The sequence below is a fragment of the Pleurodeles waltl genome, chromosome 8, assembly GCF_031143425.1.
Source record: "Pleurodeles waltl isolate 20211129_DDA chromosome 8, aPleWal1.hap1.20221129, whole genome shotgun sequence".
NCBI classification, from domain to species: Eukaryota; Metazoa; Chordata; class Amphibia; order Caudata; family Salamandridae; genus Pleurodeles; species Pleurodeles waltl.
The window spans coordinates 831,728,231-831,753,764 of record NC_090447.1 but is presented as its reverse complement, the minus strand read 5'-3'; the positions used below and the strand labels follow the sequence as shown (position 1 = coordinate 831,753,764).

Sequence of the window (25,534 nt, the reverse complement as noted above, 5' to 3'; positions counted from 1 at the left end):
GAAACTGATAGTATGCCCTTACTTTAATACAGCCCCATGGCTTTTTTTTATATGTTTTTATTGATTTTGAACAAGTAATGAAGACAGATATTGAGCAGGGAGCACCTGCATAGCACGCAATTATCAAACTTATCCCATTACCCCCAGAAGCAAACATTTCGCCAACAAACAATCATTTTTTAATTACACAAAAGAGTTGGGGTTCTTACCATCACTCCGGGGACGTATGCCACTTTCATCTGGATTTTCCAGATCGTAGTACCTGCACCATGCACCCAAAATCTTGTCATATTTCTTCGGGAAACCTCGGGCTTTATGTGTGACTTTTTCTGCTGCCATGTAAAGATCCATTTCCATCTCCCAGTCGGCTATCATTTGTGGTTCTAAAGCCCCCAGCTACGCGTTATATCTCTTATCCACCACTAACCCCAAATTACAGAAGAGCAGCTTTTCTCGTGGAAAATCTGTCTGTGGGAATGCCAGAAGTGTATACTTTGGATCAGCTGGGAGGGATACATCAAGAACCCCTCCCAATTCATTTATTATCGTCTATTGTCTCCCAATAATGCTGAATCATTGGGGGGGTCCAAAAGTATGTGCAAGAATGTTCCTATTCGCATTTTACACCGCATGCATTTCGGTGTCTCAGCTCTCCTGAATTTATGAAATCTGACTTGGTCATAATCAACGCGGCACAGTATTTTGAATTGTATAAACCTCAATCTTTTTTTTTCTGGCCTTACTCAATGGTGCATAAGCACTGCCTTCCATTTAGTGTCATCTAACTCTCCTAATTCTCCACCCCATATGTCTCTCAGTTTCTGCAGGTTGTCGGGGGTATTATTATTTTTAGTTTTACATGTATATGAGATCGGTTTTTCAGGTATATTCTCCTGAAGTAGCCTGCCTTCTAGTGGGGCATATTCCAGGAGCTCCCCTATTTCTATTCCCTCCCTCCACCCTCCATGCATGTTTCAGCTGTAAATATCTGTAATGTTGCGTTTAGTGCAATTGGTATTCTCTCTGGAGGGAGGTAAAAGGGAGCAATTCTCCATTCTCTAGAATATCTCCAACTTTAGATATCCCTATGAGGCCCCAGGACCGAAATACCTGGAGCTTCCCTATTTCCATAAAACTCAGACTAAACCACAGCGGGGTCGCTTGAGTGATCTTTTTCACCCATCCTAAGTATTTGCTGGTCCTGAGTCCGATGCCAATCGCCACTTTTGTTGCTAGTAACAACTTCCTCCAACCCCGACCTCCATACAAGTAATGCAGATAGTACGTTCTCTAGAATTGGTGCCAGTCTACTCGGTTGGTGGAGTGGTCAGCTGGTGCATATCCCTACTCATTAATTGTTATTAGATGTGCCACCCAGTTATATGCCCTATTGTCTGGAAGGGCCAGACCTTCATTAAATTGGTTTCTCTGTGAAGTTTGTAATTCTACCCAAGGATGCCCCCCCCATAGTTGACGTATTCCCCCATTGATTGTGGTGAAGTAATCTTCCGGGACAGGATAATAGCTATTTTGGAGTATGTATAGAAATTTGGGCAGAGTCGTCACTTTAATCATTGCATAGGGGCCCACTAGAGTCCATGCCAGCTTCGCCCATCTGCTCACATCTTTTTGAAAGTCTGCTAGAACTTGGTGGAGATTTCAGTCCAGAACCCATTCTCTATTTAATGTGACATAAATTTCTAAGTAGCTAAATCCTTCTCTGTCTATACCGATATGACGAGGCAAGTTATCCATTTATGTCTCCCTTCCTGTTGGATATAAACATGACTTATCCCCATTTATATTGTATCTCGAATGGGCCCCATTTTCATCAAATACCTGTAGTATTGCTGGAATGATTTCCTCTGGGTTGGTAACTTAGAGAAGGACATCGTCTGCATATAGGGAGATTCTCTCATCTTCCCCTGGGGCTTTGTTCATATGAAAGCCTCTGATGACTGAGGAGGTCCGCATCAGGCAGGCCAGTGACTCCAGCGTCAAGGCAAACAAATAAGGGGAAAGTGGACAGCCTTATCTATTGACCCTTCCTATTATGAAATCGGTAGATTGAACACCATTCATCCTAACTGACGTTGTGGGGCTTTCATAGAGGAGCTTGATCTAGCTCTGGAACCTGGAACCAAGAACATATTTTTCTAATACCTGCATTAGAAAGGGCCAGTGTACTGCGTCGAACGCTTTTTCAGCATCCAACTTCAGGAAAACATGTGGGTCCTTCCCATGTCGGACTGTCTCTAACCAGTTATATAAGCAACGAACATTAAGTCTGGTTGACCTCTGTGGCATAAAACCTGATTGGTCATTATGAATTAAGGTGCTGATAACTTTTTAAACTCTTGTCACCAACGTTAACACTAATGTTTTGGTTTAAATATTTAGTAGTGAGATCGGGCAGTAGGAGCTACAGTTAGTGGGCGGATTCCCTTTTTTATGGAGATCCAGAATTATGTCTCTTTGAAGATCAGGGAGGACAATGCCCTTCCCTCTTTGCTTCTAGATAAAGTTTCAAGAGATGCAGAGCCAGGATCCAAGTTTTTTTTTTTTTTTTTTTTTTTAACCAATAGATTTTGACACAGTGCAAGAGAGACAATGGCAGAAAAGCAAGACGGAAGGATGAAGCTAAATACAGGAACCGTGACAAAGCATGAAAGCAGATATGAAAAAGTACCTGAAAGAATAAGATAAGAGGCAGGAAATATTGGGTTGTGGAAAAAGAGTAATGAGGTGGAATCTGTACTGGGCAGCTTTCATATTTAGCTGCTTGGGCATTTGGTGGTGCCAGTGGGGGTTCTGAAGTAAAGCTTTGTGGCCCTGCCATTTTTAAAACAAAGTAAGCACTAGTTTTAGTGTACAGTTTGCAAAATGGTCAGCACTCAACAACTTATAAGCATTAGTTTGCATGTACAAGTCCTTTAAAGGTAGCGGTATGTAGAGTGTTGAAGTAATGTGAATGCTGCATCTGTTTTGACTTCCATTTCTATATTTCTGAAATGCTGATAGCTGGTATAGCTAGGTTAAGAAGGCTCTGTCCACCGCCTGTCAATAATCCCTCCACTAAATACTGTGTATTTAATGAGAATTGGGCAATTTGCTCTGTATTATTAGCAGCCATTCATTTTTTTTCTTCTTACCCAGGGACAGAATGTGGATTTTGGGGTATGTGTGTGTGTGTGTGTATATGTGTATATATATGTGTGTGTGTGTGTGTGTATATGTGTATGTGTGTGTGTGTGTGTGTGTGTGTATGTATATATATATATATATATATATATATGTTCGATGGCATGTATAGCTGCAGATACACATGCTGTGCACAGTCTGCCATCTGGTGTTGGGCTCGGAGTGTTACAAGTTGTTTTTCTTCGAAGAAGTCTTTTCGAGTCACGAGACCGAGGGACTCCTCCCATTTCGACCCCATTGCGCATGGGCGTCGACTCCATCTTAGATTGTTTTTTTTCCGCCATCGGGTTGGACGTGTTCCTTTTCGCTCCGTGTTTCGGGTCGGAAAGTTAGAATCTCGGAAAAAATCGTCGGTATTGTTTGCGTTCGGTATCGGGTTAGTTAGAACAAATCGACACCGAATTTTGAAGAGCTCCGGTGGCCCTTAGGGTTTTTTTCGATCCCCCGTCGGGGCCTGGTCGGCCCGGCCACGTGCGACTTCAAGGCTGATGGAACGGACCCCATTCCGCTTCTGCCCAAAATGCCATAACAAGTATCCGTATAGGATCAGCATCTGGTCTGTAACTTGTGCTTGTCCCCCGAGCACAAGGAGGATACTTGTGAAGCCTGTCGAGCGTTTCGGTCGAGGAAGACGCTGAGAGACCGAAGAGCCAGGAGACTACAAATGGCGTCCACGCCGACAGGTCAAAAACGTTTCGAGGAGGAAGAAGAAGCTTTCTCCATCCACGAGTAGGATTCTGAAGAACTCGACGCCGAAGAAACACCCCAAACCGTGAGTAAGACGTCGAAAATCAAGACTCACGAGAAGTCTACAAAATCCCAGGGGACGCCACCGCCAACAGGCCATGGCTTAACCCGAAAACTAGGTGACCGATCCAAGGCACCGAAAAAGGGCATGCTGGTGTCGAAGTCATCCGACTCCGGTCGAGATACCGCCACACAGGAACCTCGGAGCCGAGACAGCGGCTCCGAGAAACTTCGGCACAAAGACAGCGGCACCGAAGAGTTTCGGCACCGAGACACCACGCCGAAAACAAAGAAGGTTTCTTCGGAGCCTAAGAAGACTTCCGAAAAGGTTTCGGTTCCGAAACATCCAGCCTCGGAGCCGAAAACTAGTTCCTATACAGAGGAACAAGGATTAACCTCCCAATTACATAGATTAGGAGAGGAGCTTCAAGCTGTAGAGCCTGACTACACGCAAAGAAGGCTTCATATTCATGAGGACACAGGGAAGATAACCACTCTTCCCCCAATCAAAATAAAAAGGAAACTTGCCTTTCAACAAAAGGACAAGCAACCACAGGCAAAAGTGGCAAGGAAAACAACCCCACCACCGTCTCCATCACCATCAATACATGCATCACCAGCAACAACTCCACCACTGATGCACTCACCAGCTCATACTACAATGAGTCAGGATGATCCCGATGCATGGGACCTTTACGATGCTCCAGTGTCTGACAACAGCCCAGACTCCTATCCCACAAAACCGTCACCACCTGAGGACAGTACATCCTACACACAGGTGGTCGCAAGAGCAGCCGAATTTCACAACGTCACCTTACATTCTGAGCCAATTGAGGATGACTTTCTGTTTAACACCCTATCCTCCACCCATAGCCAGTACCAAAGCCTTTCCATGCTCCCAGGAATGCTAAGACATTCAAAACAAATATTTCAGGATCCAGTTAAAGGCAGAGCCATAACTCCAAGGGTGGAGAAAAAGTACAAGCCACCGCCAACAGATCCAATCTATATTACAACACAACTAACACCAGACTCAGTAGTTGTCGGGGCAGCTCGTAAGAGAGCCAACTCTCATACCTCAGGAGACGCACCACCTCCAGACAAAGAGAGCCGCAAATTTGATGCTGCGGGAAAAAGGGTTGCAGCACAAGCAGCAAATCAATGGCGTATTGCCAATTCACAAGCACTTTTGGCAAGATACGACAGAGCTCATTGGGATGAAATGCAACATTTCATCGAACACTTACCCAAGGAGTTCCAAAAAAGAGCACAACAGGTGGTAGAAGAGGGACAAAGTATCTCAAATAATCAGATACGGTCTTCCATGGATGCAGCAGATACAGCTGCAAGGACAATAAACACTGCAATCACGATACGAAGGCACGCATGGCTGCGCACTTCAGGGTTCAAGCCGGAAATCCAACAAGCTGTGCTCAATATGCCATTTAATGAACAGCAATTGTTTGGGCCGGAGGTAGACACTGCCATTGAGAAACTCAAAAAAGACACTGATACAGCCAAAGCCATGGGCGCACTCTACTCCCCGCAGAGCAGAGGCACATTTCGAAAAACACCTTTTAGGGGAGGGTTTCGAGGTCAACCCACAGAAACCACAACCTCACAAACAAGGCCTACTTACCAGGGTCAATATCAGAGGGGAGGTTTTCGGGGGCAATATAGAGGGGGCCAATTCCCAAGAAATCGAGGAAAATTCCAAGGCCCCAAACTCCTCAAAATAAACAGTGACTCACAAGTCACACAAACCCATCACATAACACCTGTGGGGGGAAGACTAAGCCAATTTTACAAACTTTGGGAGGAAATAACAACAGACACTTGGGTCTTAGCAATTATCCAGCATGGTTATTGCATAGAATTTCTCCAATTCCCTCCAAACGTCCCACCGAAAACACACAATATGTCAAAACAACATATAGATCTTCTAGGACTAGAAGTTCAAGCATTGCTACAAAAGGACGCAATAGAATTAGTACCAAATCTACAAAAAAACACAGGAGTTTACTCACTGTACTTTCTAATACCCAAAAAGGACAAAACTCTGAGACCAATACTAGATCTCAGAACACTAAATACCTACATCAAATCAGACCACTTTCACATGGTCACGTTACAAGACGTAATCCCACTGCTCAATCAGCAAGATTACATGACAACATTAGACCTAAAAGATGCGTATTTCCATATACCAATACATCCTTCACACAGGAAATACCTAAGGTTCGTATTCCAAGGAATACATTACCAATTCAAAGTGTTGCCATTCGGAATAACAACTGCGCCAAGAGTTTTTACAAAATGCCTGGCAGTAGTAGCTGCACATATCAGAAGGCAGCAAATACATGTGTTCCCGTACTTAGACGACTGGTTAATCAAAACCAACACGCTAAGACAGTGTTCACAGCACACAAAATATGTCATACAGACCCTTCACAGGCTAGGTTTCTCCATCAACTACGCGAAGTCACACCTTTTGCCGTGTCAAACACAGCAATATTTAGGAGCGACAATCAACACAGAAAAAGGGATTGCCACTCCAAGTCCACAAAGGATCCAAACATTTCACAAGGTAATACAGGCCATGTATCCAACACAAAAGATACAAGTCAAAATGGTAATGAAACTCCTAGGCATGATGTCTTCATGCATAGCCATTGTCCCAAACGCAAGATTGCACATGCGGCCCTTACAACAGTGCCTAGTATCACAATGGTCACAAGCACAGGGTCAACTTCTAGATCTGGTGTTGATAGACTGCCAAACATACATCTCGCTTCTATGGTGGAACAGTACAAATTCAAACCGAGGGTGGCCTTTCCAAGACCCAGTGCCACAATATGTCATAACGACGGATGCTTCCATGACAGGGTGGGGAGCACACCTCAATCAACACAGCATCCAAGGACAATGGGACATACATCAGAGGCAGTTTCACATAAATCACTTAGAACTGTTAGCAGTATTTCTAGCGCTGAAAGCATTTCAACCCATAATAACCCAAAAATACATTCTTGTCAAAACAGACAACATGACAACAATGTATTATCTAAACAAACAAGGAGGGACACACTCGACACAGTTGTGCCTCCTAACACAAAAAATATGGCATTGGGCGATTCACAACCACATTCGCCTAATAGCACAATTTATTCCAGGGATTCAGAACCAGTTGGCAGACAATCTCTCTCGAGATCACCAACAAACCCACGAATGGGAAATTCACCCCCAAATACTAAACAATTACTTTCAAATTTGGGGAACACCTCAAATAGATCTATTTGCAACAAAGGAAAACTCAAAATGCCAAAACTTCGCATCCAGGTACCCACAAGATCAATCCCAAGGCAATGCTCTATGGATGAACTGGTCAGGGATATTTGCGTACGCTTTTCCCCCTCTCCCTCTCCTTCCATATCTAGTAAACAGGTTGAGTCAAAACAAACTCAAACTCATACTAATAGCACCAACATGGGCAAGGCAACCTTGGTACACAACACTACTAGACCTTTCAGTAGTACCTCATGTCAAACTACCCAACAGACCAGATCTGTTAACACAACACAAACAACAGATCAGACATCCAAATCCAGCATCGTTGAATCTAGCAATTTGGCTCCTGAAATCCTAGAATTCGGGCACTTAGACCTCACACAGGAATGTATGGAGGTCATAAAACAAGCTAGAAAACCTACCACTAGACACTGCTATGCAAATAAGTGGAAAAGATGGGAAAAGATTTGTTTTTTACTGCCATAATAATCAAATTCAACCTTTACACGCATCTGCAAAAGAAATAGTAGGATACTTACTACATTTGCAAAAATCAAACCTAGCTTTCTCTTCCATTAAAATACATCTTACGGCAATTTCTGCTTACCTACAAATTACGCACTCAATTTCATTGTTTAGGATACCAGTCATAAAGGCGTTTATGGAAGGCCTAAAGAGAATTATACCACCAAGAACACCACCAGTTCCTTCATGGAACCTCAACATTGTCCTAACACGACTCATGGGTCCACCTTTTGAGCCCATGCACTCTTGTGAAATGCAATACTTAACGTGGAAAGTTGCATTTTTAATTGCCATCACATCTCTAAGAAGAGTGAGTGAAATTCAAGCATTTACCATTCAAGAACCATTTATTCAAATACACAAAAATAAAGTTGTTCTACGGACCAATCCTAAATTTTTACCAAAAGTAATCTCACCGTTCCACTTAAATCAAACGGTAGAATTACCAGTGTTCTTTCCACAGCCAGATTCGGTAGCCGAAAGAGCACTACATACATTAGACATCAAAAGAGCACTAATGTACTACATTGACAGAACAAAACTAATTCGAAAGACAAAACAACTATTTATCGCCTTTCAAAAACCTCATACAGGAAATCCAATTTCAAAACAAGGCATTGCTAGATGGATAGTTAAGTGCATTCAAACCTGCTATCTTAAAGCTAAAAGAGAACTGCCTATTACACCAAAGGCACACTCAACCAGAAAGAAAGGTGCTACCATGGCCTTTCTAGGAAATATTCCAATGAACGAAATATGTAAGGCAGCAACATGGTCTACGCCTCATACATTTACCAAGCACTACTGTGTAGATGTGCTAACTGCACAACAAGCAACAGTAGGTCAAGCTGTATTAAGAACATTATTTCAAACTACTTCAACTCCTACAGGCTGAACCACCGCTTTTGGGGAGACAACTGCTTACTAGTCTATGCACAGCATGTGTATCTGCAGCTACACATGCCATCGAACGGAAAATGTCACTTACCCAGTGTACATCTGTTCGTGGCATTAGTCGCTGCAGATTCACATGCGCCCACCCGCCTCCCCGGGAGCCTGTAGCCGTTTAGAAGTAGATCTTAAACATTTGTACATTTGTAAATATATTACTTAAAACTTTATTATGTACATACGCATTCACTCCATTGCATGGGCACTATTACTAGCATACACAACTCCTACCTCACCCTCTGCGTGCAAAACAATCTAAGATGGAGTCGACGCCCATGCGCAATGGAGTCGAAATGGGAGGAGTCCCTCGGTCTCGTGACTTGAAAAGACTTCTTCGAAGAAAAACAACTTGTAACACTCCGAGCCCAACACCAGATGGCGGACTGTGCACAGCATGTGAATCTGCAGCGACTAATGCCACGAACAGATGTACACTGGGTAAGTGACATTGGAACAGATGTACACTGGGTAAGTGACATTTTCCATATATATATATATATATATATATATATATATATATATATATATATATATATATATATATTTCACTAAATACTAGTTTAATTAAGTCGAGTGTGCAAGTGCTTTGAAGTGTTGTAAGTAATGTGTGCTTTTAACCACATCCACCTCACACCCATCACTTTAACTTGTTTGTGGGCTTGCCTTTCAGAAATCCCTTGATGTCATTGATAATTGCTTTAAGTTTGTCCCGCCTTGAGGCGGTTTCGTTACTGCCTTGCATTCTGACCCTTTTACATGGATATTTGCACGATTGCCAATATACTTCAGCGTGGGTGAACAATTCTTTTGTCTCTTCTTCATACTCCATGGCAGCCATGGCCCTCACAGCGCTCCGTGCCAACAGAACAAACTCAGTCGGCGGTATTGGAGCGCTGGTCACATTGTTCATATACTGTTACCTAATTAGAGTCATTTCTTTTGGCTCTCCCCTTCACGCTCCATAGCAACCACTTATAATTGATAAATGCTTTACTAAAAACACAGAAATCTCCAACACAGATCTCCTGGCACAGCGGGAGAGCCAATACTACAATATTCACTTCCCTCTGGAAAATTCGCCCCATAATGCTTTGCAAGCAAAGCATTCTTTCTCAAAACATTTTTGCTCATAACTCAGCCTGTGGTGGTCCTAGGACAATGGGACCAACAGCAAACTGTTGCATGGCGCAGTCTTTCTGTTTAGGTCATCTCTAGGTCCCCACACTAGGTTAGTGGGGACCCCAAAATAATAACCCCACCCTCCATTCAGTGTCTTTTTAACCTCTATCAGGGTTCAAATGTTTGTTTTACATCTTAGAGTAGTTTGTGTTTTAACGGTCCTGTTTGTAATATCATTGCTGTTGGCCTGCAAGCCCTAAAAATGTGTAATGCATTATGCCCACTAGGTGCTAAATATATGCTTACGCTGCAATACTTTCAGTTGGTTTTTTTTCATGTGGTTATGTCCTATAGGGACTAACTATATGGTAACATAACCATGTTTCTTACAAATGCTATTTTCATTATGGTGTCCTCTTGGGGCTGTTCTGAGCATTACAGTCTAATGCCAAATGTTTATTTTTGATAAAGGTTGTTATTGGGTTTATATGATGTATATGTTTTAATAATTCCTTATTGCAATTATGACTATGATTTAGGCAGATTTAACATTCTTATTACACTATGACTGTTTGAACACTCTGGATATGTTTAGGTGACCCTTCTAGTTTATTTCTCTCGTTACTCCTCTGTGGCTGTCTTGTTTTGGGAATTGTGTTAGCCAGCCAGCAACTCTGACGGTGGGGTGGTGAAAGTGGTATTCTATTGGAATTAGCATGGCAGGTTTAAATTAGGATGCTAAATGGCAACATTTTCATTTTTGGTGGCAGAATAGAGGAAGAAGTTAAATGTAAGTGCTTTAATTTATATGTGGGACCGCTGGAATTATGTGGCAGGAAAAGGTCAAATTATGAGACAGTGTTGACTAATTTATATGGAAAGAAACCTCCAGTTATGAATTTACAACACCAATAGCTCTAACTCAAGCAAATGCTAGACCCATTGCATTGCAAATGCTTATGTTTTTTATTGTCATATTCCATGAGCATGTTGGATAGAGAATACGTTAATGTCTCCACTGAACATATCCCAGCTAAAATACTTTGTGACTTGTGCTCAACAAATGAATGCATCAACTTCTTTCCCGGGTTTAAAATGCTTTTAATTCCTTTGTTTTGTAGTTAATACTATATTATAGCATTTGTTTAGCACTTCATATCTGGTTATGGGGTGCCAAAGCATTTTTTGAACAGGTTGCATGCTACACCAACCAAGACTGTGTGTTTGTATTTGTGTTGCAATTGTTATATTTCATGTATTCTGTTATGCTAGAGGCAGGGACCTGCATTGATGGCCTGATTTGAGCAGAGATGAAAAAAGAGACTAAAACTTAAGCCATCCTAGCCAAAGGGGCAGCAAGGTGTACACCAAAGAAGGGAATCATCACAGAAGGGTCAGTAATTCATATGACAACCTGAATCTAATATAGCTTTACTCTGCATTTTCCCATTGGGGACAATATGCAGCAAGACTATTCCATATGGAAATACCAGCAGATCTAGTCAGTTAAACAGTGTAGTAATACAGGTCTTTCTCAGTGGCTGGGGACAAATCGACTAAATGAGTAGCCCAGCGGTTAGCGCTGAATGTATCAGAGTGGTCTCCTGCAATACTTACGGGATTAATAATCAGATTAAATTTAGATCTATTTTATCCTGGCTCATGTCAGTTGGGCTCTAGTCATATTTCTTCAGGAAACAGATTTGAAAGCTTCTACCAAGTAACTAAGAGTATCCAGATTTGCCTCTTTTTTACATTTCTGCAAATGGTCCGGTGTGTAGCCATCCTTTTAGCTCGAAATTTTCCCGGGGAGATGATCTAGGTAGTGTGCAACCTCAAAGCGAGGTAGACTTTGGTAACTTTACGGGTTTATCATCGAATTATCCACCTGGTGAGTTTTTATGGGCCCATAATCCAAGAAGAGGCCCCCTCGGAAGAGATTTACAATGTTTTAATACCTCTTAACGGGCTTGTTTTAATTTGGGGTGGCTTTAATATCATTCAAGATGGGAACCAGGACTGTTCGCGCCTGAATAAATATCAGAATAAGCCGAAATCTGCTTGTTTTTAAGCTAAGCTAACAAGAGGCATAGCTCTGGTGGATCCTTGGTGATTGCGTCACTCCACAGAGTGTGAATTCACATACTGCTCTAAATATTTTAATTCCGCCTCACGGATCACCTTCTTTTTAACATCACATAATGGGAGAAGAGACAGAACTGGGATACTTTCAAATCCCTTCTCTGATCACTCCGTTCCTTTTGTTGATGTTAAAATCCATTGGCTCTTGCAAGATCTACCTCAGTGGTTACTTGATAAATCCTTATTACCCCAGGAAAACTGGGTAGCAGCCATGCAGGTGGTGCTAGCAGAGTTTCTGCATAGGAATGAGGGCACAGCGTCCACCGCTGCTGTAAGATGGGCATGTAAGCCCTTTATTCAAGGTGAATCTATCTCATATCTAGCTCAGATTAATAAACTTTGAAATTAGGAAATCTCTTCCTACAAGAGGAGTTTGAGGAAGCTCATAGAGCTGACTCTATGGTTCATACAGATGAATCTAAAGCTAGCCTGGAAACTACGGGTCAATGATTTTAAGCAATTTGTTACCTCTAAGGAATTAATCAATCAGAACACATGCTTTCAGCAGCTCTAAGAGGAAAGTTAACATACTGGACACTTCCTGGCCTGGTCGGCCAAAAAGAAAGTAAATCAAGAGGTCATCAAATCTAGTTTTGTCGCTAAACAGAACCTAGTTGTTTCAGAGCCTGAGCAGGTTGGCATGGTTTTGTTAGATCGCTATGCCAATCTTTATACTTCTACCGTCAATCCCTCGACTGAAGCAGCTGATGACTTTTTGCATCCACTGAAACTACCAATATTGAGTATGGAGTTAAAAGATCTGGTGGGGGCTCTGATTATGATTATGGAGACTAAGGACTCTATCAGACCCCTGCTTAATGCTGAGGCATGTGGCAATGACGGCTTGCCAGATGATTTTTATAAGGTATTCTTTGCCCAGCTGGTAAAGATTTTAACAAAGCTTTTGAACAAATTTCTAGTAGTGGAAATTTCTGGTGAGTTTACTGAGGCGGTCATCATAAGTTTCCTGAAGAAGGATAAGCCTCCCACAGACCTTGGTTCATATCGACCCATCAGCCTGTTAAATTGTGACTATAAATTATTTCCTAAAATGTTGGTGTTAGGAATTTCACCAGCCGCGGTATCAGTGGTACATGGTAACCAATGGCTTTTTGCCAGGCAGACCAATGACAATCAACACAAACATTCTTATCCAAGCAAACGATTATTACTCTAACAATAAGATCGAGGCTGCAATAATGAAACTCGATGTGGAGAAAGCCTTCGACCGCGTCCAGTGGGATGTTTTGTTTTCGGTTTTGGGTTTCCCCCCCAAAGTAGTCCCAACTGTTGAAAAAAGTATACGCCATGGCGGTGGACAAAATCATGATCACTGCACAGGCGGTAGGATTTGTTCCAATAAAAAGGGGTACTAGGGAAGGGTGCACCATCTCACCTGTTCTTTTTGCTTTGTTTTTAGAACCCCTTGGCCACGGCTCTTAGACAAGAACTAGTCAATCTCTGCCTCCCAGAGCCCCAAAACTAAAATTGTTTGCCGATTATATGATGCTCTACTTAGCAGGCAATGGTCAGAATATCCTTTATACCTTTAGTAAAATAAACACTTTCACCGATATTGGAGGCTATAAGATTAAGCAGATGAAGTCTGAGGTTCTGCTATTTCACTGTTTACCTACAATTTTGCCCTCGTTAAGCAGCATTACGTTTTTGCCACTAGGTCAATCGGGTATCTGGGTATTTTTGCTGCCCATCAATTTTATTCAAGCTTAACTGTACCCCAATATTGAATAAAGTGCATGGGTTACTAACTGGCCTACCCTACCTCTGACAATCATAGGGCAAGTGGCACTTGTCAAAATGTTGGTGCTTCCCTTGTTCATCTTTGTATTTTTAAATGTAGTGATTAAAGTTCACCAATCTTTTTTTTTTTTTAATTGATCAAATCATACATTACTTCCTATGGCAGGGGAAAAGGCTTGTACTAAACTATCTACAGTCCAGCTCAGCAAAGAGAACGGAGGGCTAGCACGTCCACATTTCCTGAAGAATTACCAGGAAGCTTTTTTTTAATTGGCTGAATTGCATCGCTCGTCAAACTAGCTCAATAAGTTGCTTTTATTTGCAGTGTATGCTCAAAGAAGTGGGCGTTCAGCTCGCCTCCTTCTTGAAAATTCAGAAGTTCCCTAAACGTTCCCAATATAAGCTACCACACATTTTAAGTAGTAAATCTAGCCAGCTCCAGGACAAATATCAATTCCCCCTGTTACTAAGAGAGTGCCGATTGGTATGATTATCTTTCAATCCGTGTATCATCGAAAAGTGAGAAAGGGCTGGCTTTTCCAGACTTAATAATTTTCTCTTAGCAGGGCATATGCAATCACGAGGTCAAATAGTTTCAGAAAATTCATGAATATCACCCATATTATTTCACTCATATTTTCACATTGCCAAGCACCTGCACGAATATATCAGAGTATCCAGCCCAATGAAGCAAAATATAAAGCCCATTTTGTGAGTAAACCCATGGGATTGGGGAATTGGTATTGGGTTTTATATGTTTGTCTACAAGAAATGATTGCTGTTGCAGTGTTAGCTTCTATTTCACAAATTACAGGAGACAAGATGCACTTGGCCTCTTCGAGCCAGTACACCCTTATGGCACATCAGGCTTACGAGAAGCTAATTTTAAAACAAGCATTGGCAATGCCAGTAGACCTTGGCAGTCTGCAAACTGTAGGCTTTGGCATCTGTGTGCAACAGAGGACCACCTCGTCCTGCCACACCCGGCTCCCATGATAGTAATAATGCTTGTGCTGGCTGCGGAATCTGGCCTATACTCCCCTATGTAGCAAAGTGCATATACCATTAAATCCCAGTGGTATGTACGAAGTGTGGCAGTCCAGTGGTGCGTAAGAAGTGCGTAAGAAGTGCGTGTCTCCTGGAGTCTTAGTGGTGTGTATGTTTTGCGTGTACTGTGGAGTCCCAGTGATCTGTGAGAAGTGCATGCACTGTGGAGTGTAATTGGTGTGCAAGAAGTGAGTGTATTGTGGCGTCCCAATGATGCGTAAGTAGTCTGTGTCCCGTGGATCCCACTGGTATGTAAGAAGTGCTTATACCTTGGAGCCCCAGTGGTGTGCAAGAAGTGCGTGTACCATGGAATCCCAGTGGCGTTTAAGAAATGAACGCTGTTGTGGGATCCTGCACGTGTAACATGAGCAGTGTTGCTTGCTGGTGCATGTGCGTGTCTGTAATAAATACAGTTAAGGCATCCTGTTCAGGTGTCCAAGTGTTTTTTTTCCTTTTCTGGGAAAATTTAACTATCCCCGGTCACTTTCAGAATGCAGGGCCTTGTGCATCTGTTCCCCTTTTAACTGCAGTTAACTTGTTCATCGAACAAATTAAAGTATGTACGTCAGAGTGTGGACTGAAAACACATGCGCTCCTGTTAAGTGGTGAAAAACAAAACAAGACACCGTGGCAACATAAAAAATGTTATATCTGTCTTTTTTTTAATTTTATTTTTTATTTTTTATTTTTAACGGTGCTTGTTTACTTTCCTTAAAAAGACAGCCCTCCTAACCTGTGGCGGGACCGTCACCCATTTGAAAACAAAAAAGTAGTCCCAAAACAAAGCAAGAAAATGGCCACTGTGTATGCTTAGCAGAAGTTGGGATGTGCACACGGAGAGGGCTAAACACCGCAAGAGGCATGTTGTATGTATGCCCTTGTCAAATGGGGGGAACACAAAATGGGGCGACGATGGTGCCAGCATATGGCGAACGTATGGGCAAACTGAAGCCCACAATTAGACAGCGCACGTGCTTCGTCTAGACCTGAGACCTAAAAATGGCCTTCTTTTCCAAATGGGCCCTTCACTATACCCCTTATCGTCTGTCTCAAATGTAGCCATCTTCATCAGCGGCTCATGCTTTAGGTGTAGGTACGCTATAGGAGACTGGCCCCATGTTGTGTTTCTCTGTCAGGCATTAGCTATCTTTTGGATGACATTTTTCTCTTCAATAGAGGAAAGACTCAAAATACATTTTGTGCCAGATCTACAGGGGGCTTTGCTATGGATAACTACTACTAGTCATCATTTAACGCTACAACAGTATTTCTTTACTGGGGATTTAGTCGTTAAGTCACTAATCCGTCAAAAGCGGAAGTCCTCAGTGTCTCCCACCTTTGAGAGATGGGCTTCCAAAATGTTGCTCGTTAAGCAACGAGAAGAGCTGTACGCGCAAAGAATGTGAGGATTAAAAAAGGATTAGGGGTATCCGGGAGATGGAGTGGCTGTAGTGAATTTTTTCTCTGCTCATTTTCTATTTATACTTTTTTCTCCCTGTCTATATATATTTATCCAAACTGACTGAGAGGAATGGTCATATGTAATACAATGAATTGTTTAATATCTGATTTGCAAAAAAAAAAAAAAGACAATCTGTACAAGGCAGATATGGCTCCAAATAAGTAAAAGGATGCCAAATGTGCCACAATGGAACCTGTTAAAATGAGGAACAGCCGTGCATATTTTTAACGGCAGGGATTCTGTCTAGTGCTGTGAAAATACACCTAAGCAAGGGAAGAAATGGCAGTGCAATGAAGTTTGGCAACTTAAGAAAAAACTGCATAATCTTAAAAAGGCCCAGATTTCACTTACCTTCTGGGAGGCCAAACAAAGGCAAAAGTTTGAAGAGTGATTTGTTCCCAAACACATTCTCATACTCCCTAAGGTGGACAAGCAGCAATTGGTGAATTATAGTATGGTTATTGCTCAGGCCCTAGTAGACCGGCATTCTGCACATCCGTGGGCGAGAGACGAAGCACTATGTAGGTTGCTGCCTTGCCAGCACAAGAAAAGATCGGCCTATTTCATGTTACCCCTCTGCCCCCAGCTCTCCATCTGAGCCCAAAGGTTTTCTTAGAACCCAGGGATCGATGGTTTTTTAGTTTAGATAAGGAGATATCCTCTAGCTCTTTCAGGATATCCTCCCCGACACATTCAACTGTCACTATTGATAGGGAATAGCATCAATGTAAAAAAGAGAAAGTATACTCATAGGAAATTTACCCTACTGCACTTGTTTTATTTAAGACTGCATTGTGGCATAAAATTGGAGTTCTCATTTTGTTCAATCTGAGCCAAGTCCTTCTCTGACCTGCGAGCCTTGCAAAAAAACATATTTTATACATATTTTAACTCTCATTTGGATCTCCCGGGTTCTATGAAGGCCTACTGGATTTACCATATGCTTTTCACAATAAATGCCTTTTCTCATACCTTTCAATAATAAACAGATCAGATCTGTGGCACCTTGCATAACTTTTTCCCAATGAAATAATCAGACCTACAGCCTTGGCTTTCGGCGTGTCATAATAACCAGCACAGAAACACTGTATTGAGCATAATGTGCAATGCAAGCACTCTTTTTCTTGCACAAATTCTGCTCAATCCGTTCCAGTAAGGAGGAAGATCACCTAAGTGGGGGTGCTACAGCCCCGCATCTGTTTATCAAGACAGACCTGAAATTATTATGGCGTAGCCTTGTAAGCTACTTGCACTTTTCTTTTACCTCTTCCTAGATTATGTAGCCGATGCTCCAGACTAGTTTAAAGTTTCTGATTCATTCACATTTCCCCATTCTACACTTCCATTTCTTCTTTTTGCATCTCCGTGTTGTTGTTTTTGTCAAATTAGACAAGATTCTTTATATGATGTGTATGATGTTGTTACATGGCAAAACTACCCAAATGTAGTGACAAAAATGCCTCGTGTGAACCTAAACTTTCATTCAGTTAACAAAAGTTATGAAAAAAATTACATTTAGTCGTTTACTTCAGAGTTAGTTATCCGGCATACACATGGGAGTACACCATTCGATAATACAAGTAAAAAAGCTTTAGTTCTGGAATTAAGATTTCTAATGAAGGTTTCTATCAGCACTCGCTAAAGCCATGGGGCACGGATGCTCAGCTGTATGTGTTGGCTTAACTCCACTGCAGTGCCTTTGTGATATTTTAAAACCATTTGTTGAACACTCTTCAGAGCTTATTTAAAACAGAAAACTGACTTGTCAGTTCAGGTTGTAACTTGATAATTGCCAGTAACCGTTTTTTATAACAATATATTGGCAGCTGTTGGTCTGTCTAGAATATAATGTAATTCATTAGTGTGCTGTAGAGTGTTTTAAATGTATTATTGTTTGAATACCCTGGTACTGCTGTTAATTCTGAACAATTCTTTCTCTCTTCTCCTAGGGCGGGAGCAGTTTCATGGCCTTGGCTCCATGTACTGCAGAGGAGCGGCTGCCGTCATCCTTGTGTACGATGTATGTAACCTGCAAAGCCTTGTGGAGCTTGAAGATCGGTTCTTGGCATTAACAGATACTGCCAGCCCAGACTGCATCTTCGCCATTGTTGGAAATAAGGTTGACCTTACGGAAGAAATCCCTGTGGGTCAAGAGACTGAGGAGCAAAAGCTTGCTAGCTTTTCATCCTCAAACAAAGTCCGCCGACAGGTTTGCAAGAGTGATGCCATTGCTTTGTACCAACGAATACTCAAGTACAAGATGTTGGATGAAAAGACGGTCCCGCCAGCAGAAGCCATGTGCTTTGAGACCAGCGCCAAGACTGGATACAACGTGGATTTTTTGTTTGAAAGCATGTTTGACACAGTACTCCCTTTCATTAAGAACAAAAAAGGCAAAGGGTCTGCTGGGACGGTGGATCTGGCGGACTACAAGACTGGAAAGGGGAAAAATTCCAGTTGCTGTTCCTAAGCGTTGGCAATATTTAGCATAGTTCCCAGGATTCATAGTACTTGGGAGAGATACAGATATGCTTGTAAAACCAATTTATGAATTGATGATCCGAGTGCATCCTTTGTGTGGATCCCATCATTCACTTGGAAGAATTTCTATACAATGCAATACAAAATAAATATGAACACAACTATTTATGATTCCTGATTTAAATCCTCTGGGTTTAAAAAACAGGAGTGCTTGCAGTGTTGGTCCTCATAAGGTGCTACGGTTTGCTTAGTTAAGCATTGTCACAATCATTTCAGTTGCTTAAAGTCAGTTGAACTCTTTAGGCATGCTGGCCTGACTTCAGACTCTGCAATTAGACTTCTAATTGTTTTACTCTTTTTGATACTGTGATCCAGACTTGCAAATCATAACGTGGTACTTGCACATAAAATATTATAAAGTTAATTTAAAGCTCGCCCTAATGATGGTTTAAATCCTTTGAAATTCTATGATTATTTACTGCGTCAGTGTACCATACATATGTTATTAAAGCATTGAACGTACTGTGGGGGTAAGAGCGTTCATTAAGTGCATTTGATCACAAGCGTTTTGTTACAGGAGTACCCTGTTTTTACTCAGCACCGTGGATGAGCTAAAGTTAACATATGCTATTGCAGTGGAATCCATATTCTCATCACGTTTAATTGCTGCTGTTCCCTTTTGCCATGAGTACATTCATTATTGTTTGACGGTGCCTTTCACACGAGATATTAATAATTCACTTGTGTCATAAAATGTTGAAGATAAATTTGAATGATAGTAGTTCCTCACTGCTTGTCTCCCCTTCTACCTCCTATCTCGATTTTCAACTTTTTTCGCATGAACATTTGGCCATTTAGCATTTCAGCCCAACAAAAACTTATAAACAGAGCGCATAAAAAAGATTAGGTATATTTTATTTTTAGATAAGAAAACTGAAAAAGTGAACAATAAGTAATGAAGCCAAAAAGGTGAAAGTGGTCAAAGATGTAGACAAAATAGAAACTTGCATTGAGCTTCAAGTAGGGGCGGGAAAAGGTGAAATGACCTGTTTAGTTCACTGTCTCGAATACTTTATCCTTCTCCCTAGCAGACCTCATCTTGCCTTCCTAAGTTGGCTGCCCTTTAAGAAACATACTGTTTTCCTAGCTAAATCTTGCAGCTCCTCTTCCAATAAATATGTGGTCTATATCATCTATTTGTTATTTACGACAAGTGATGTCTTCAGTTCTCGAAAATGTGTGCACTTTATGTCGCAGTACAGAGGAAAAGGATATGGCACAAGGAAAAGAATATGGCATAAATGTTCAGTAAATCCTAAACTGTTGGGCTAATCAGTCAGCTTTCTTCTTGTCCTTAATTCTAGTGTTTACAGAATACTAAATCTGGCCAACATCAACAGCTGTCCTTTTTTTTATTTATTTTTATTTTAATTTTTTTATTTTAAGGGTTTTCACAGTAAACGATGTCATGTAAAGAATCAATCTTAGATTACAGACAAAGCAGCAAGAGCACATTGATCCCTTTGTTGGAATGGAAATTACCATATCCCCTGTCTGACCCCCTTAACCACTGCCTTTTCCTCTGGTGGTACCTAGCAGAAGTAGAAGCATGGTGTCAGGGGGTTAGTCAGGGTTCCAGTTTGAGCCTACAGCAAAGGGACCTGTCCAGCTGATTTCTCTTGTCCCATACATTAGCCAGGTGCCTATGTCTTGCTTGTAGACTCTTGCTGTGAAAGCCTTCAAAGCGAAACCACTGACAAAAGAGGAGGCACCACTTAATATCTCTTAATGCCACGGTGACCAGAAACACCAACAGGCTAGCACCATTTTCTATAGGTGTCCATATCCCCGGTCCCCTGCATAAAAGGCTACATAGTTTATCCAAGGAGGGTAATTGATTTCTACCTCTAACATCATTTCCCACAGATAGTGGGTTTTTTTGGCCAGGAAGTACTAGCTAATCATCCTCACCCAGACAGAGCTTTTCTGCTATAGTGGCCAAACAAGTTGGCACATTTAGAATACCGGTAGGTAAAGTTCTCTGTGCCCGTGCAACCCAATAGTGTGTATTCTCGGCTGCACTCATGCTTGTTGTAGCCTTTGAACAAAAAGGAGAATATTCAGAACATCTGTTTGTATTTCAGGTTAGGAGATATATGTGCCAAGAATCAGGATACTTATGCCAGATGCATACAAATATTCACACACAGTTATTTCCGTATGAGTTTACCAACAAATCAAATTGTGAGACCTTGCTGATATGGCGACAATGACATGGCTATAGGAGTGCTTGTAAAGTATGGTGGAAGAGCTTTGTTCTTTCACGTTACTTTAAACTGTGTTCTTCTAGGGCAAAAATACATGTTTTTTTTCCAAAGTCATGATTGTCCTTAGAGACATAGTCGTATCCTTCCATGAGTTTACTACGAAACCAGATACTGTATCACCACCCATCATTCTTTGGATCCCTGTGTAAATGAAGATTTCCAAAATTAGCGTTGCTGTCATTAAACCAAAACCAGACCTGATAGGTTTGCTAACTACCACAGAAGATGGATTCTGAAGCCAGGATCTTATACTATATGTAGGAGAGAGTGGATATAAGTCAAGTGTGCCTTGCAGTGACGCAAATGCTTCATTTTTTTTTACATTAACACTGTGTAGTGTACCTTTTTTCCATATCCTCAGAAAATGTCCTTCCAGGGCCATCTTGCTGCTGTGGTTGGCCTGGTCATTCTAGAAAATGATCTGCCTGATGGTCTCCTGAATATTATTAGTTCTTAAGGATGCATCACACGAAGTCGATTGCAGCTGCAAATGTCTTTGTAATGTGGTATGAATGTTGAACCAGAGCCTGTCATCAGCATCTTCTCAATACTGCAGGATGTCCTGACGTGGTGGGCACATTTACGGGACAGGATTCCCTTCATCCATTCGGACAGTCCTTTCTTCATTGTAAGTGGCTGAATGGAGTTTGATTGGGGTTTCACAACATGCTTGTTCACGCCATCCTGTAAGTGAAGCAAGACTGCTGTTGCAAATCAAGATTCCGGAGCACCAGACTGTCATTCGTTTGCTTTAAAGTGGTTTCCCCTTTTATCCTAGCCCAAATATTTCTGGTGTACACAGAAAGTATAGCACAACAGTGTTGTGCGTCACAAAGGAGGCAGTGCTCATGCCCTTCTCCTGGCTGCTGGTGATAGACTTCTTAAATGGGACACAAAGCCACTGTATTTTTAGGAGTCTGGAACATACAGCAGACAGCCTCCACCAGCTTCATAATTTCCCAAAGAAATAGCATCGAGAATGTTACATTGCAATCTCCAGCTGCTGATGATTTACCAGATTCAACTTGTCTCATGATTCTAAATGTTATACACTCAGATGAAACAGCGACTGTGAGATTACACAGCATGGGTAAGGCAGAGTTTTATCTTCTATGCTTTCCAAGGGAAAGAACCGTAATCTTTTGAAAGCAGGAAATTTGTCTCATAGAACATCTGATTCTCTGTCCACTCTGTCGCTGAGCTTAAATGCTTGGCCCTGGAGTGTTCGTGTTTCATGCACCTATCAGTGACAGCCTAGTGGTTGTCACTGACAAGTTATTGGGCATTGGAAAACAAGAGTGTAATAATCTTCTATCATGTTAGCAAAATTAGATTCCTAACATTATGAAGATCCTTCAGGCATCAGATTAAATCAAGAAATCTTTTCTCCAGCAATAGCTCTCCCATGCCCCCAGATGGTGCCATGCGGCCTTAGCCATGACTCAGTCCACCCTGGATGGAACGGCTTCAGAATATACTAAGTGCCAGCTAGCTTGCTTGCATCAGCTCCTATTTTTCCATGCCTGCTCAACGTGGCTGTTGATAGCTTCTTGGTTCTTCGCCAATTATAGTCCTCTGCTTTTAACTGTGACTCAATTAAATGTCTCCTCCAAAGATTTCAGTGTTCAAACTCTGTTGCATATGCAACAAGATGATATCTTTGTTAGAGGTTCACAACATCTGTATGTAGTGTCTCTGTGCTAAACATAACTGCTCGGCCAGCAACTCATGTTCCTTGATGCATCTGGAGGCCATCAGGGAGTGGGTAAGTCAAACTTTATTTGGCCAAGGCCTGCAATGACAAGTTCCCAAGAGGGAACAATCTCCCAAAAAGGTCTTCTAAAAAAAATGAAGTGCCACAGGAAGGAGAAGTCATCTTCTTTGAAGAGATGGTTCTGCTATGAGACTGTTCTGCTTCCCAATGCCTTTCCTTGACTGTGAGCTGTTCCTCACCTTTGCAGTTCCTGAAGTGAAAAAAGTTTCCATCTACTGATTCCACGCAGGTTGAGGCCTTCTGACTGGCTATTCTAGACCTCTTCAGGGCACCTTCTGTGGCCTCGGGACCACTCTCAAAGGTTAGCCCAATCCTGCAGGGTTGACTCTGATGCCTTCTGATTCTGCACCTCTACAGGCTCAGCCTTAACAATGCTTTCGCCAACGGTTATGATTTTGATGGCGCTGACCCCCTTACATTTGGTGCTGGTGACTATAATGGGGCCAATGGTGCTGCCCTTGGGGGCCAAATTTGGCACAACAGTCTAAACCCTTTTAGTCTATGGACACAATCCTAGTGCCGAAAGCATATTATTTGGACTGAAGTATTTTAAACTTTTTCTGTGGTTTCAGATCCTCTACTACCTTTTAGCAGGGCACTATTGGAGACCCTACCGACCACCTAGGTGAAGCCCTTCTCCAGCTGAGTAGTCCATAGACAAATTGCTAGGCAGCATAGGCTTACTCCATGTGACCAAAAATTCTCTTCAAAACCCTTTCCAGAAAGCCTAGTGGTGGAAGCTTCCTGCACAAAAGGAACCCCAGAATCCTTCTGATGGGTACTCCATATGGAGTGTCAAAGAGATTGAATGCTCTTGGCAAAAAGTGTTGATTTCTGGCACCCTTGCCTTTCACACTGAGTGTGTGAACTGTGTCCTTTTCCCCCCCTGTGTGCACACCTTGTGGAAGCTGGCAAAATTGACCGATTCAAGAATAGCTCAGTCACAACATGCTCACTGGGCCTGGACTCTGCATCAAAGAGGTTTGTTAAACAGTAGTTATAGTTGCATGGTCATTCCAGTCCCATGAGCATCAACATTCACAACCGGTCCAGATGCCTGAACAAATGTATTCCTCCATGTAGGTCAGGAGAGGTTCTAGAGGAAGCTATCAAAAGCAGCAGCAGTTCCAGTCCTCACTGTCTACCAGTGGCTCTGCTGCATTATCTTTGTTGACCCACCCCAAATACCACCAACATCCTGTGGAGGGCGGGTCTCCCATTTCTTCACTAATTGGAACAGTGGACTGCTAAGCCATCCAGCTACTCTGCAAGGGCGACAGCCTACCCTTTTCGTTCTTCCACTAGATCGTTGTTTTTCTGCCATGAGTTGTTTGTTGGCACACGCCTCAATTTTGGTGACCAAAGTTCTTGCCCAGCTAAGGCCCCAAAAGAAAGGCACACTGGATTTTATTCTCATTACTTGTTGGAGTCACGCACTCACCTGATTCCGACTGGGGAGAATATGTTGGACCTCTGATCCCGCCTGGGGCACTGAATGAAACAAGTAACCACAACCTTAATTCACTCGCTGCCTCCGAGGGGAAGGGATGTTGGGATAAAACAAGAAAAAGATAGCCTTGTGTCACTGGGTCTGCTCTGCTGCCTTGCGACACTGCATAGGAGGGTCTGTACTCGCTGGACCTTTGTGTGTGGATCTGAGTGCAGTATACTAGAAACAACAAGAAGAGTAGTTTACTCACAGTTCTCAGCACATGATGTTTAAACAGTTCTTTACAAACATCACTTACAGGCCTCATCACCAATATGGCTTGAGAGCCGATACAAATTCAAAGGAATACCGGAGTGTTCTAGCACGCTGCAGAAAGTCTAAAACAAGAATGTTAAATTCGAAAGTCAAGACTGTGCGCTCAGTCTTTCCGTGTTCTTAACACCTTAGCTGCCGGGCCTCTGAGCACCCATCCCCCCCAATCCCCCCCCAAGTGCTGAGCCCTTTCTTTGGCTATTTGGGGTACTTTGCGCTTAGGCCCCATTAACTTTTTGTCCACATAAGCCATCCACGCCAAATTTGCGTCCTTTTTTTCTAACATTCTGGGGAATTGTAAAGGTACGCAGAGCTTGTGGGTTCCCCTGGAGGAGACCAAGATTTTGGCCAACACACAACTAAAATTTGTTTTAGTTTTTTTGGAAAAATGGAAGGAAGTGCTGCAGAAGAAACCACCTGGTTTTCCCCCGCAAATGGCATCAACAAAGGGTTTGCAGTGCTAAAATCACCATCTTCCCAGCTTTCAGGAACTTGCAGACTATCAGAAAAACTAATTTTTCAACACAGTTTTGGCATTTTACTGGGATATACCTCATTTTTACTTTTTTTGTGTGCTTTCAGCCTCCTTCCAGTTAGTTACAGAAATGGGTGTGAAACCAATGGTGGATCCCGAACAACTAAACATTTCTAAAAAGTAGACAAAGTCCTGAATTCAGCAAGGGGCCATTTGTGTAGATCCTTCAAGAGTTTGCTACAGAAAGTAACAGTTGAAATTAACAAATATTGAAATTGAGTTGAAGAATACAGCCATTTCTGTCTTTGTTTTCTTCCGTAACTTTTCCAACTATGGTAGATTTTTTTTTAAGCAATATACCATTATGTCTGCTGGACCTTTCTGGTTGCGGGATATATTGGTTTTATAGGTTGATCAAGAACCCAAGGTACCCAGAGCCAATAAATGAGCTGTACCTTCCAATGCGTTTTCA

General features: G+C 42.1%; 1 protein-coding gene across 1 annotated transcript in view; it reads left to right on the top strand.

The window, feature by feature from the left end:
• RAB20 (RAB20, member RAS oncogene family) overlaps positions 1 to 19,246 on the top strand; it is a 119,787-nt gene extending 100,541 nt beyond the window's left edge. Inside the window, exon 2 of the mRNA XM_069205112.1 lies at positions 18,193 to 19,246. Within this exon, the coding sequence (XP_069061213.1) occupies positions 18,193 to 18,713 (521 nt within the window). The 3' untranslated portion in view covers positions 18,714 to 19,246. The remainder of the gene's footprint in view (positions 1 to 18,192) is intronic.
• Positions 19,247 to 25,534: the final 6,288 nt, after the last annotated feature.